A 13,385-nucleotide genomic window follows, 5' to 3' on the forward strand; every position below is an offset into this window, starting at 1 on the left:
CCTGCTATAAGAAATTAAGAGTTTCTAATGAGAGAGACCACCCCAAAGTGGCAGGACTTCAGGGAGGAGCAGAGCTCGGGGCTCAGCAACAGTTCACGCCAAAGTTTGCCTGAAAGCTCAAAACCAAGACTGGACAGACTACAAAGAGTGGGTTGAGGGGAAAGAGGGAGAAACCCCAAAAAATAACACTGAATTAAGAAGTATCCTGCTTACCACCAGCTCGGTGAACATGGCATCCAGCTCCTCCACGGGCGGCATGGGCAGCGAGGGCTCCATGGTCTGCAGGGCGAAGCTGCTGTCATTGCGCAGCCGGTACGTGATCTCGGGGTGCTCGCTGCTGCGGAAGCAGCAGAAGATGAAGGAGATCCCCCGGCCGCTCCTCTTCCTCGGGGCCATGGCCACAATCCTGCGTGTCCCTCCCTGCTGGGCACTAGATCCTGAAGGGAAGAGAAGAGAGGAGGCTGGAGCAGGAGCCCCGCGGCGCTGCGCTCCCGTCCCGCGGCGGGAGGAGGGACCGAGCCACCCACGCGCTCGGCACCGAGGGGAAGAGCACAGACGGTTTTTGTGCCAAATATTTCTGCTCAGATTTGACGTTTACAGTCCTGGCAACCTTGAGGACCACGCAAATTAAAAAAGATGCATTTGCTTTGCCTCGTGCCAGAGCCGGCAGCCGCAGGGGTCACCGCTGTCCCCATGGGATGAGGAGTCCTGGGCCTCTTCCAATCCCAGCAAACCTGCACCAACCTCCCCATGCCATAGCAGCCAGCCCCCCTCATACCCACACCTCACATCCCTTCATGCCAGGGGTATGGAAAATTATTCAGGGAACTGCTGTAAGAACAGCTGGATGTCCTCGGGGCCACCAGGTCCCCACCATGGGTGATTCAATCCTTGTAGACCTCACATGGCTCAGCATGCCTTGAGCTGAAAAAATATCCTGCATGCTTCCCCCAACTCTTAAACGTGTCCCTAAACATCCACCAGCAACCCCCTGTACGGCAGCTCTTTTTCATGGAAAGTTTTGCTTGGCTTTAATTAGATAAACCTTACTTGCAGCTCCAGTAAATATTTACAAGAGGCGATTTCAGCTGATAAAAATCACACGGGGCCGGTAGCTCAGATTTTCCTAAGCTGTGCTGACGTCGGGCATCGCTCGCCCTGGCAGCCGCTTGGGTTTTGCTGATTTCTGAAACTCTGGTTGGGAGCAAAGCTCAGGGCAGGAACCATGTGCCCTGCCTGCCTAATGATAGCAAGGATCAGAAAAAACTGCCACAAAATTGGGACTCTTAAGTCAACAACACAAGAGAGTCACCTATGAGGAATGAGGAGTGTGGAGAAACACTCTAATGAGAAAAATCAACCAGCAAAGTAGGGAATTTTTGAAAGCCTAAACATTTGTCTTACAAAGTTACACACCCACATATTTTATCTCTGCGAAACAACACACTGAGATGTTAAGAGACTGGACAAACAGCCAAGGTTGAAATATGGATGACTCAGATTTATTAACCAAGCTATGAAGAGACTTGGGGAAAAAAAGGTCAGCATTTGGAAAGGAGCGTCTGATCTCCCTGGAGCCTGCCATTCCCTCCAGCTATGGACTTATACAGCAGAATAAACAGCTGCTGTGCCCTGTGGAGAGCCAGGGCTGGGGTCTGACCTCAGGTCAGACCCTGCACCACCACAGCATGGCAAACACTGCCCTCTCAAAGCAGGGAGCTTGCAGAAAATTCAAGCTCTACCCACAGTTCTTTAACAGAGGATTTGACCCTTGAAATGATCCCGATGGCACGTTTCTAGCACATGGTGTAATCATCTGCTGAACCACGGACGATGGGAAACAGCTATTGGATCTTCATGCAGGATAATCCCAGCCTGTGCAACTGCTCTGTGCCCAGCCTGGAGAGTCCCACCCCCCTTCCTGAAGGGCCCCAAATCTCATTTCACATTTTTTACATCTTGGATGTAGAAATATGCAGCCGCTGGAGGAATTTCAGCTGCCATGAGAGCTCTCTCATCACGGCTCCCCGGCAGCCAGCACCGCAGCAAATCCATTAGCAGCCTGCTGGCATCCCCTCGGTGTCAGCAGGGCTTGGGGACCTGCTGCACAGCTTCTCTCCCAAAGAAGGGAGGGAAACAAAAAGCCAAAGGCACACGGATTTCTGTTCACTCCAATATGGGAGAAAACGCTGCAGGTTTGGGTTTTAAAGAGCCACAAGGAGCAGGGAGCAAAGGGAGGTGCTGCTGGTGGCTGCTCAGCGCTTTGTGCCCAGCACAGGAGCTCTGTCCCAACCTACACTGACTCCTCAAATGTGAAGAGTTGAGTGATTCCAAGTCCATGGGTACAGCCACACCATTCTCAAAGCAGCTCCTGCTCCAGGAGCTGGTGTGGAGCAAACAGACCCAACTCTTCCACAGGGCATTTTCCATCCCCTTTTCAACACCATGTCAGCCTCGTCCTTAAAGCCTGCTGCTACATACAAGCTCTGACTTGGGCTTACAAAAACGTGTGGAAAGCTTTTATCAGAACAACACCTGCTCTTCAGAGATGCACGCTCCTGACAATGTTTTATGAGGAGTCTGAATGACAGACCAAAAGGCAAGGTTTTGTTTTGGGGTTTAAAGCAGACAGCCATATAGCAACCAAGACAAGGTACTTTTGAGCTGCTTCCAGCTCTGGAGCTACTGAGGTTCCTCATTTTCATCTATAAACAATTTAAAAAACCAAACCACCCTATAATGTAGACTGAGTGGGCTGTAGGTTATTAGCAACCAAGGCTAAAAAAAGGTTAGGGAGAGAATATGTTAGCTACCAGGCAAATAGCATTAAACCTTCAGAAGGCTGATGAATATTCATTGACATGATGGATCAAAATCAAAACACAGCTCCCTGGCAGGTCCTTGGGAGCTGCAGACAGAGCAGCTTGCAACGTCAGAACAAAGTCCAGCTACACAGCCTCCTCCTCCCCTGCAAATCCTGCAGAAATTGGTTATTCAAGAAGAAAAAGCAGCAGCCCCTGGCAATCTGGAGGCTTGTGTTAAGGAGAACAGAAGGGACAAGTTCCACACCGCATCATATGTTAAGTGTCCTGCTCCCACCTCCTGCTTGTACCTTTGACTGCTAATTAGATCAGTAAATTTAAGTCAGATTGTGATCTGATGGTGCCTTCTGGCCTCTACTATTGAGCAGGCCAGAATAAATTATGCTTAATTGCCCCTGCATGAACAGAGCCAGGGATGATAGGCTGGGAAGGGTCACTGAGGGAACTTGTAGCCAAGCCCAAATCTCAAGGCAGGACTGATGGGGCTGAATCATTCTGAAACAACTCTGTTTGCACAGAAACAAGAGTGAAAATGTATTTGTGATAGGTTCAAACTGGAAACCCAGACTGAAGAGAAGGAGGAGAAGGAGCTTAGCTCACGTGTGTGACCATGAGGGATGGAGGCCATCCTGCTCAGTGATACCCAGAGATAGAAGTTTAGCTCTCCCCAGCCCTAAAAAGAAAAGCATCAAGCCTGCATCGCCCTGAGCAGTGTTTAAATGAAATCAGTCATTAGGGGAAAATTGGAGCCTGGTGTCGCTTCCGCCTTTGCTTTAAGGAAAGGAGAGCAGCAATTACCACTTGCATATTCAACAGCCTCCTCAGCAAGCTAAATTAAACTGGAGCAACGAGCTGCCAAAGCCTGTCTGTGACCGATGCCCCAACCAGCTGGTTGGGAGCCAGCACCGGTATTGCAGCACTGCGGTCTGCAGCCTAAAAATACCCAACAAGGGCACAGACACACGCAGAGGAGCAGAGGAGCGCACGCTCCTCTTCACACCCGCCTCCTCCAAACCCACTAAATCCTCAAACATGAATATCAGCTTGCTGTTTTCCTGGCTCCCCTCCCAAAGTGAGGATGCAGGATCCAGAGCGAGCTCTGGCTTTGAATGTGGAGCTTTATTCCAGGTGGTTTTGGTGCAACAGCGCTCACTGACCGCCTCTGCCTTGGTGTCCTCACCAAGGTGGGAATTGGTGTCCTCACCAATTTCAGCATCTTGGGCCATGCCAAGCTCTGCCTGTCTTTACTCTGCCAGAGCTTCAGCACAGCCTGCGATGCTCCCAAACAATGGAAATATTCCAACCCTCATCCATCACTGCGAAGCTGGCTGGTGATGGTGGCTTCAGCAAGGACTTTAGGGAGACACCACCACTGTCACCAAGTGTTACAGCCAGGTGACCTGGACCCCTTCACTCAGCTCTTAGAAAGCAGGAATTTGCAATTCCACACAGTGCACCCTACAGTTGTCCCACCCCACCATTGAGCAATGCTCATTCTCCCTCAGGGTTTCTCCCCATGAATTCAACACCCAGAGCAGGGCACAGTGCAAGCCACCTTGCACTATTTCTCTAAATAAACAATTCCAGATGATTTTTCCTCCCATGTAAGTCACATCCAGACCTCCACAGCAATAAAAACTGGACGCTCCCACAGCATTTTTTAGATCAGCTGTACATTTGCAGCATTTCCTGAGAAGCACCAAAGCCCTTCCCAGGCACATTTTCATTTTTCACCTTACAGACCCAAGACAGTCAGCACCTTCCTTGGCTCCACTCAGTAACCCAAACTCTTCTTGGGTTTGGTTCTGATTGTGAGCCCACCAAAGTGTGTTCATGGTGCTATGCTGATCCAAAAGGCAGCTGCACATTCCTCTCAAGAGAGAAAAGTGCTCCTCCATTTCACATTTGCACCAAATGTGAAAATGAAAATGTGCAATGGTGCATGAAAACACTTTTTACTGAGATGGGGGTCTAAGGATTATTCAATTTTAAAAATATAAGGTTTGACATTGAGCTCTTGCATGAATAAAAAGCTCAGAAATAGGATTGCCTTCCTCTGAGCAGGAATCATCTCCCCTCCAGCACAGAAGCTTAAAGGATCTGAGCCCATTTCCAGCATCTCCACTGTGCTGAGCATGATGCTGGTATCCCCAGCACAGCTGCTCCTGTTTAAAGCAACCAGAATGATTTTTTGGCCACAAACTCTCATGCTGATTTCCAAAACCCCCTTTCTCCAGTGTAAAGCTGTTTTCAGGCATAGGCTGTACAGGGAAGCAATGTTTGTGTTCGGTGGAAATCAGTGCATGTCATCAGGAAGGAGCAAAAAGCCCAAAACATTCAGCTAAAAGGCTTTAAACTATTGATCGCCTTTTCTCCATCCATCTACTCTGAGAACAGCAGCCCAAAAGGGATGGGAACAGGACCCTTTCCATGATGCAGCTGCCAGGAGGAGCCTGACTCATCACCAGTGCATCACAAGAGCTCTGATTCTCAGCACAAGCAGATCTCAAAGACTCGGGTTTCATGGATTTATAAATACACCTGCCAAATCCTGAATTACCCTGATCCTCTTTCCCCATCCCAGAAATCCTATTATACTCTATGAACCCAACAAAATGACTGTTTTGTGTCTCCATAGCTTGCCTGGGCTCCCTGGTACCTGAAGGCCACCAGGACCCTGCCCCTGATGCCATGAGGAGATGGCTGCTCTGCTCACTCCAGCAAAGCCCCATCTGCCAGCATCATCAAAAACCCAGTGCTTGCCTAAAATGTGTCACCTCCTCTTTCTATTTTTACCATTTGTTGTGGCATTTGTCACGTCCTGAAGCACACATCTGGGCCTGCTGTCTCACAAGAAAACATTTCACTCAGCTCAAGGGCAGACGAGCTTTGGGGGCTTGATGGCCACAACCAGCAAGAAAAATTAGACCAATTTTATTACAGAGCCAGTGAGGGAAAGACATAGCTCAACGAATTTGTAACACTCCAGAAAAGCCCTCCTTTTTCCACTTTACACCTAACAAAGGTGCTGGGAGAGAGTTTTTTTTGTTTGTGTCTGCATGGGGCTCCCACCTGGAGGTGTTGATGCTATTCAGGGAAAAGAGCAACAAGCTCCAGGGTGCAGTGAGAGTGCCATGGCGTGGCCTGCCTGTCACCCCTCCAGCACATGAGCGAGGCCCCTGCCAAGGGAAGCACACACACTGCTGGCTCTGTAATCCACTTTTCAGGGGGAAGAGTGTGGAGCACAGCAGGGTGAGACGGGATCTGTCTTAACACTCTCCAGCTGAAATCAATCCTCGGAGCAGCGCTGCTCCCTTTGGCAAACCAGCCAAAATCTGGAGCAGGGGATGGCTGATGGTGAGCTGAAGGATGTCCGTGGTGGTTGTGATAGATGAGCAATGTCATGATTGACTCTCACAATTAATGGACCAATATCATGGATATAGGTTGAGAAAAGTTTTATAGATTTATAGGTATGTTGTACTGCCTCGCAAGGTTATCAAGGGACAGCTGGGAGGGCTGGCTTGTCACTGTGGAACATCTGACCTCCAATCAGGATCTCCACTACTGAACAGTGAAGAAGGGGTTGATGGACAGAACTTTGGGAAGGGTTAAAGGGTTAAAAGGGAAAAAAACTCCATTGTGAGGGGGCTGAGCACATTTGCTCCCAGCGCCATAAGCTTTTTACTTTACCCACTCTTCTGTTGTATTTTTGATAAATTTTAATAAATCTTCCTAAACTATGAAAAGTGAGTAGCCATTTCTCACACAGGCCATGGAGACAAGCTTGGATCCAAGGAGAAGCTGAGGAATTGCAGCATCCATCAGGAGCTGGGCCAGGGAACCCCACACAGCCCCTGTGGTGCACAGCTCAGTGCACACATTAATCCAACCAGGAAAGATGCTGCTGCAGCAAAACTCTGTTTGGTTGTGATAGATGAGTAACGCCATGGATTGTTGTGATAGATGAGTAATGCCACGACTGATTCTCACGATTAATGGACAAATATCATGTATATAGTTGAGAAAAGTTTTATAGATTTATGGTTATGTTGTACCCCCTTGCGTGGTTATCATGGGAGAGCTGGGGTTGGGACATCTGGGAGGGATGGCTTGTGACTGTGGTGGCATCTGACCTCCAGTCAGGATCTCCACCACTGGACAGTGAAAAAGGGGCTGATGGACAGAATTTTGGGAAGGGTTAAAGGATTAAAAGGGGAAAAACCTCCATTGTGAGGGGGCTGAGCACATTTCCTGCCAGCACTGTAACCTTTTTTCTTGATTCAGTCTTCTGTTGTATTTTTATAAGGTTTAATAAACCTTCCTAAACTATGAAAAGTGAGCAGCTAATTCTCACACAGGCCATGGAGACAAGCTTGGATCCAAGGAGAAGCTGAGGAATTGCAGCATCCATCAGGAGCTGGGCCAGGGAATCCCACACAGCCCCTGTGGTGCACGGCTCAGTGCACACATTAATCCAACCAGGAAAGATGCTGCTGCAGCAAAACTCTGTTTGGTTTTTGAGGATTAAAAAACCAAACCTTGCTGGAAGTTTCCCAGCCATCTAGATGGTGAGCAGCACAGTAACACAGGAGGTGACAAGTTCTCCACTAAAAGGGTAAATTTCATCAGTGACAAGCTGAGATCCTCCAAACCACTACAGATCTTACAGGAGCTCCAGCAGATCAGCTCAGGCAAATACCATTTATTCCAGGAACAAGGACAACAACATGGAGCCACAGACAAGACCCAGTTTGCAAACCTATATAAATATATATATTTCTTGATATTCACTAGGGTGAATGAATGACCCAATTTTACAGACGCACACATTCCCTTTTCCCAGAAACCAGGCAGATCTGTGGTCCTCTTTTCATGGAATCAAACCAAAAAAAGTGGGGTGGGCTGGCACTGGTAGGAAGAAGAAACAGTTCTCAAGTCACATTTCACTCCTTTATATATTCTCCATGATTTGCACCCTGAAACTCTGGCACAATAACACTTATCCATGCCCAAGAGACTTTCCAGGAAGGCAGAGGGAGGCAGAGCTGGAAGAGCATCCAGGAAAGATGCTGGGGCATTCCCCTGACCTCCCTGTGTCCCAGCCAAGTTCTAAAAGGCAACACAGAAAAAAAAAAGAAAAAAAAAAAAAGAAAAAAAAAAGAAAAAAAAGAAAAAAAAGAAAACCACTTTTGTTTTGGGGCAGCAGCTGTCAGTGCTGCATTGTGCTGGGGCTCAGAAGGGCAGACACAGCCCTTTCAGAGCTGGGGTTACCTGCAGGGAGGGATTTGCACTCACCCAAGACACTCCTTGCAGGGAAGATCTCCCAGAATTTCTCCTGTGCCATTTGAACCTGGTCTCTCAGGGTGTATCTGGGCTGGGGGATGCCCAGCCTTGGCCAGGCAGCCCTCAAGGACAAAACCACTTAAGAGAGAGGGATTCAAGACCCTCTGGGCAGTTCAGGGGGCTCCTACAGCCTCACTGAGCATCCCCGTGGAGCATCCTCTTCCATCCTCCATCACTATCACAAGCACAAGCATCAATCCAGCCCCAGTCCCTCTCCATAGCTGGTTTTGGCCCCAGCTGTGAGCAAACTGCTCATTCAAAGCACACCACACCTCCAGAAGGTGCTAAAACCAGCTGTAAACCCCAGCTTTGCATTGATTTCCACCAGATATCACAAGTTCTGACTACTCCCTTTGACAATGCAAATGCTGTTAATACAAACTCAGCAGCCTGGCAAGAGAAAGAGGAGCTGCATTTCCCACTGGAGATTTGTTTGCCCAATTAGCCTTTTCCTGCAGAACAACAGTTCAATCAACAGCCTCCCTTTATTTTAATTCTTCTCCTTTTTTTCATCCCTGCTCCTCCAATGAATATTTGGGCTGTGCCTGTGATTTATTGTATGCAAACCCTCAAATGCTGAGCTTTCCATTTCACTGCTCCCCATTTCAGCAGTGATCCCTGGGGTGACACTGGCTGAAGGCAGGCAGGTTTTTTCCCTCTTTTAAAGCCTCTAAATTTGGCTGCACAAAGCGGAGTTTCCAAGATTCTCGCAGCAGATGCTCCCAGTCCATCACCAGAACAACATCTGCCATGGGGCCACCACCAGGACAAGGCAACAAGGAGCTGCTGGCTGAGTCCCAGAGGGCTTTTTTGGGTGGTGTTTGGAGTTTTTTAGCATTATCTGTGCTTAAGGTGAGGCTGCTGAAACCACAGGTGTGTGACGGTGTTCACAGGGGTCTCAGGTTGAGGGAAGAGTTGAGGATCTGACTCCATGTTCAGAAGGCTTGATTTATTATTTTATAATATATATTACATTAAAACTATACTAAAAGAATAGAAGAAAGGATTTCATCAGAAGGCTGGCTAAGAATAGAATAGCAAAGAATGATAACAAAGGCTTGTGACTGGGGCTCTCTGTCCGAGCCAGCTGACTGTGATTGGCCATTGATTAGAAACAACCACATGAGACCAATCCCAGATGCACCTGTTGCATTCCACAGCAGCAGATAATCAATGTTTACATTTTGTTCCTGAGGCCTCCCAGCTTCTCAGGAGGAAAAATCCCAAGGAAAGGATTTTTCATAAAACATGTCTGTGACACAGGTGTTGAGGCATTTTGTGGTGTGGAGCAAGTTGGTTTCTTTCTCTCTCAAAATGGAAACTGGATGAAGGCTGCTGGAAACAGGAGTCCTTCCCAGCAGGGACCCTGATGGCTAAAATATCATTAAACTTCAAGACACCATTAAACCCAGACTACTGAAGGTGCCCAGAGCAAACAAAACACACTTGTCAGATCTCTCAGCTGGCCTACCCATCTGCAATGCTGATTTTCTTTTAAAGGTTTTTAAATTCTGATGTTAATCCAGAGTGATTTTCCCCCCTTAAATACAAACCTGGGGTTGAGAATTCCTTGAGAAATATGTCTAATGGCAGAAAAGGCCCCCTGGCCACTTTTCCTCCCAGTGTGACACTAATACCTCCCTGTGCTCCAGGAGATGAACACCAAAAAACAAAGCATGTGAGTTCAGAGCAGGCACAACGTGATCCCAACAGCTCCCACCCAGCCTGGGAAAAAACAGCAACTTTTATCACATTTCACTGAAATACTGTTGGCATTTAAATGAAAAAAAAAATCAGGCTAGCACAGCAAGTGAAATTAATTGGAAGGCTTGGTCAGACTTATTTCATGTGGCTACAACACAAAATGTAGCTTATGGCAAAAGCTTTGACCAGGATGGACCTGCACCATCCTGAGGCACAGGGCAGCAGGACTCGATTTTCCAGGACAGCTGCTCCAATCCACCACCTGCAATTCACAGGACCTCTCTTAATGGGGACACGTGGTTTTAATTGCCTAATTATCCAGCTTCTGACAGAGGGGAGGGAGCCTTCCCCACATGGCTGCTGGGGATGGACCAAAGGAAAGCTGCTCTTCTCCTGCTGGAGCATCCAGAGGGAAATGTCAGCCCAGTGGAGGTCCCAAGGGGATGCATTTAAAAATCAATAGAGGCTATTTTAATGCTTAATCCAGGGAAGTATCAGCATCAGCAGTGTCAATACAAACTGAATTTAAACACACTGAGTACATGCACAGCATTGTTAGTTTTTCCTCTGCGCATTGATTGAACCAAATCTGGTTTTCCCCAGAGAGTCTGAAGTCCAAACAAGGCATGCACAGCATCTCCAGTGCTTCAGGCAGCTTCATCTCTATGTACTGCTCAAAAAATGAGCTCTCCACCCCTCCTGAGCAAACATTTCAGTGAGGAAACCCCCTGGAGGGGCAATATCACAGCTACAGTGGTCACAGGCTAAATATGAGTGGATTTCTCTTCTTTGCAGGTTTTCACATTGCACCTGGCACAAATTGCAGCACAAGCTTCTCACCTCTGTAATAAATAAATATCCCTGTAGATAATAAATAAATATCCCTGTAGATATTTATACAATCATCTCCCTTTCCATTAAAAAAAATTTTTAAAGGCCTTAGCAATTGCAAATAACCACTTTGAAAAAGTGACCCAAGGGGCTCCTGAGAGGCTCAGACACCCTGAGAGAACATAACTATGTTTGATTTTTTTTTAATTTAATTGCATCTGCAGCAGGAGGGCAGAGTGGGTGTTGATATATCTGGGACTCACCACGTTTCAGAAGTGCCCATGAGCACAGATGCAGCTTCCCCAAGGCCACTGCAGGCTTGGTGGGGGCTCAGAGGGACACAGTGCAGAGTTGTGTCCTCTCAGTGTGTCTGAGCCTCTCAGGAGCCCCTTGGGTCACTTTTTCAAAGTGGTTATTTGCAATTTCTAGGGTTTTTTTTATTATTATTAATGGAAAGGGAGATGATTGTGTAAAGCAGCACCAAACTCTGACACCCACCCAGTGCTCTCTGCAGAGATGCTCCCACACCTCCACTTCACCCCTCTCGCCTTCCCCAAACCAGTCCTGCCCCTTCCCAAGCTGGTTGTGGCTGCAATGATTGGATTTCTTTGAGAAAGAAAATAAGGAAACAAAGAGGGAGGGGGGAAAAAAAACCAACACTGCAAAGAATTCCAGTTTTGGTGGAAACCAAACTGGAAAGAAGCATTGACAAACTCTGACACCCACCCAGTGCTCTCTGCAGAGATGCTCCCACCCCTCTCACTTCCCCAAACCATTCCTGCCCCTTCCCAAGCTGGTTGTGGCTGGAATGCTTCATTTTCTTTGGGTTTGTGCTGTAAACTGTGTTGCTAACTCAAGAGATGTTTGAGTTACTGCTCTGCAGGGCTGGCACAGAGTCAAGGTCTCTGATCCTCACTCCACCAGAGAGGAGACTGAGGGTACCCCAGGAGCTGGGAGGGGACACAGCCAGGACAGATGACCCCAAGTGACCAAAGGGGGGGTCACTATCTAGAGGGATATTTATTTATTTATTCCAGAGCAGCTGGAGTCATGATCAGCATTTAAATCTTGGAGTGATGGCATTTGAACCCATCAGCACCAGTCTGGGTTCACCCACAATGCAAACCCATGGAGAACTTCACACTTTAAAGAGGTGAGTCCTGGGCATGGTGGGTCCTGCAGAGCTCTCCACACCTGGGAAAGGCTTCAGGTGATCAGTGACTTGTGGCATTCTTCAAAACTCCCTCCTGTCATGGTTTCAGGGCAATGCATCTGACTGACACCAGGTGTGCTCAGCTGTGCAATGAGGGAATTCATCCCCAACACCCTCAAACACTCTCCCATTCCTTCAGCAGCTCTGGGAACACCTCTATCAGCAAAAGTGGCAATGGAATTGGCTGACAGAGGCCACTCAGGGGGGCAGCTCTGCCTTCACCAGAATGTCAGGTCTTCCAACACAGCCCAGACAACACCATGGAAAACAAAGTGGGGCCCAAAAAATCCAACCAGCACTGAAAACCGTGATTACATCCCAAACCCTCTCCTAGAACACACAGCCTGCAGGTTTGCTGCCCAGACACTGCCCTAAACATTGAAAAACAATTTTCCCCCTTTGTCTGATCTCTGCATCCCATTGCCCCAAACCATCACTGGATGGCCTAAACACAGGGCAATGACATAACTGACCCTCAGATCATCCACAATCTTCTGACTGGCCACAGGGGAAGGAAATTAAATGGCTTTTGGATAACAAATCTTTGCAGCATTTTCCAGCACAAGACTAGTAACATTGAAGTGAAAGCTTGAAGAAGCTGCAAATTGGATTTAGGTACCTGAAAATTCTAGATTCACTCCATTAATGTCAGAGTTGTCACAGGAAGAGAGGAAGCACCCTAAAATAACTGCCTCTCCGGGCAAAAACTTTCCAAATGCCCTTAAAATGCAGATTTGTGGAGCTGGGAAGAGCTACCCATCCCCATGGGCTGCAACATGAGCTGTGAGAGCAGGCAGAGAGGAGAAAAAGCATCTTCCAGGCAATCACAGGCATTTTTTTCCCCAGCTTAGTGAGAAGAACAACCCATCCATCAACAGGAGCACTTGACACATGCCAGCCTTTCTAAATTCACTTTCAGGAGATTTACCACCACGTCCTATGGAAAAGGAGAAAAGGAATGTGTGCTATGCAAATCCAGCCTCAGACTGCTCCCTGCCTAATCTAGCTTTAGATTCAAATGCTTATTACCATGGCTTCTAATCGGGTCATGTGTAATAGACAGGTTTCCTTTGGGCTCCTAGCACTTCAGCTGTGTTCTTACCAAGGCACTGAATGGAGAAAGAAAAGAGGAAACAAAGAGGGGAAGAAAAAAACCAAACCCCAACACTGCAAAGAATTCGGGTGTTGGTGGAAACCAGGCCTGGAAAGAAGCATTGACACCTACCAGTAAAAGCCAGGCTGATATGCAAACATTTGGCAGCTCACCAAGAACACACTGAATGTCAGATCCTGTTTGCACCCCAGCATAGCCCTGCAGGGAAGTGCTGGTGGCTGCTCTTTGCTTCCAGGGTCTCTCCCTTCCCCCTGAGACAAGGTGATGAAATGATCCCACACCCACACAGGACCCACAGACAGCAGCACCATGTCGCAGACATCTTCTGTGAAAAATCCTTTTCTTAGGATTTTTC

The 13,385-nt window shown here is 47.8% G+C and overlaps 1 protein-coding gene across 2 annotated transcripts in view; it reads right to left on the reverse strand.

The window, feature by feature from the left end:
• The window catches only part of DAAM1 (dishevelled associated activator of morphogenesis 1), a 95,807-nt gene that overhangs the window by 55,538 nt on the left and 26,884 nt on the right, over positions 1–13,385 (reverse strand). For both annotated transcript variants that reach the window (XM_054286753.1, XM_054286752.1), the window contains exon 3: positions 214–437. In XM_054286753.1, the coding sequence (XP_054142728.1) occupies positions 214–396 (183 nt within the window). In that variant the 5' untranslated portion in view covers positions 397–437. The remainder of the gene's footprint in view (positions 1–213; positions 438–13,385) is intronic.

Source organism: Melozone crissalis, unplaced genomic scaffold, assembly GCF_028551555.1.
Source record: "Melozone crissalis strain CALT ecotype California unplaced genomic scaffold, PUWL_Pcris_2 ptg000056l_1, whole genome shotgun sequence".
Lineage (NCBI taxonomy): Eukaryota > Metazoa > Chordata > Aves > Passeriformes > Passerellidae > Melozone > Melozone crissalis.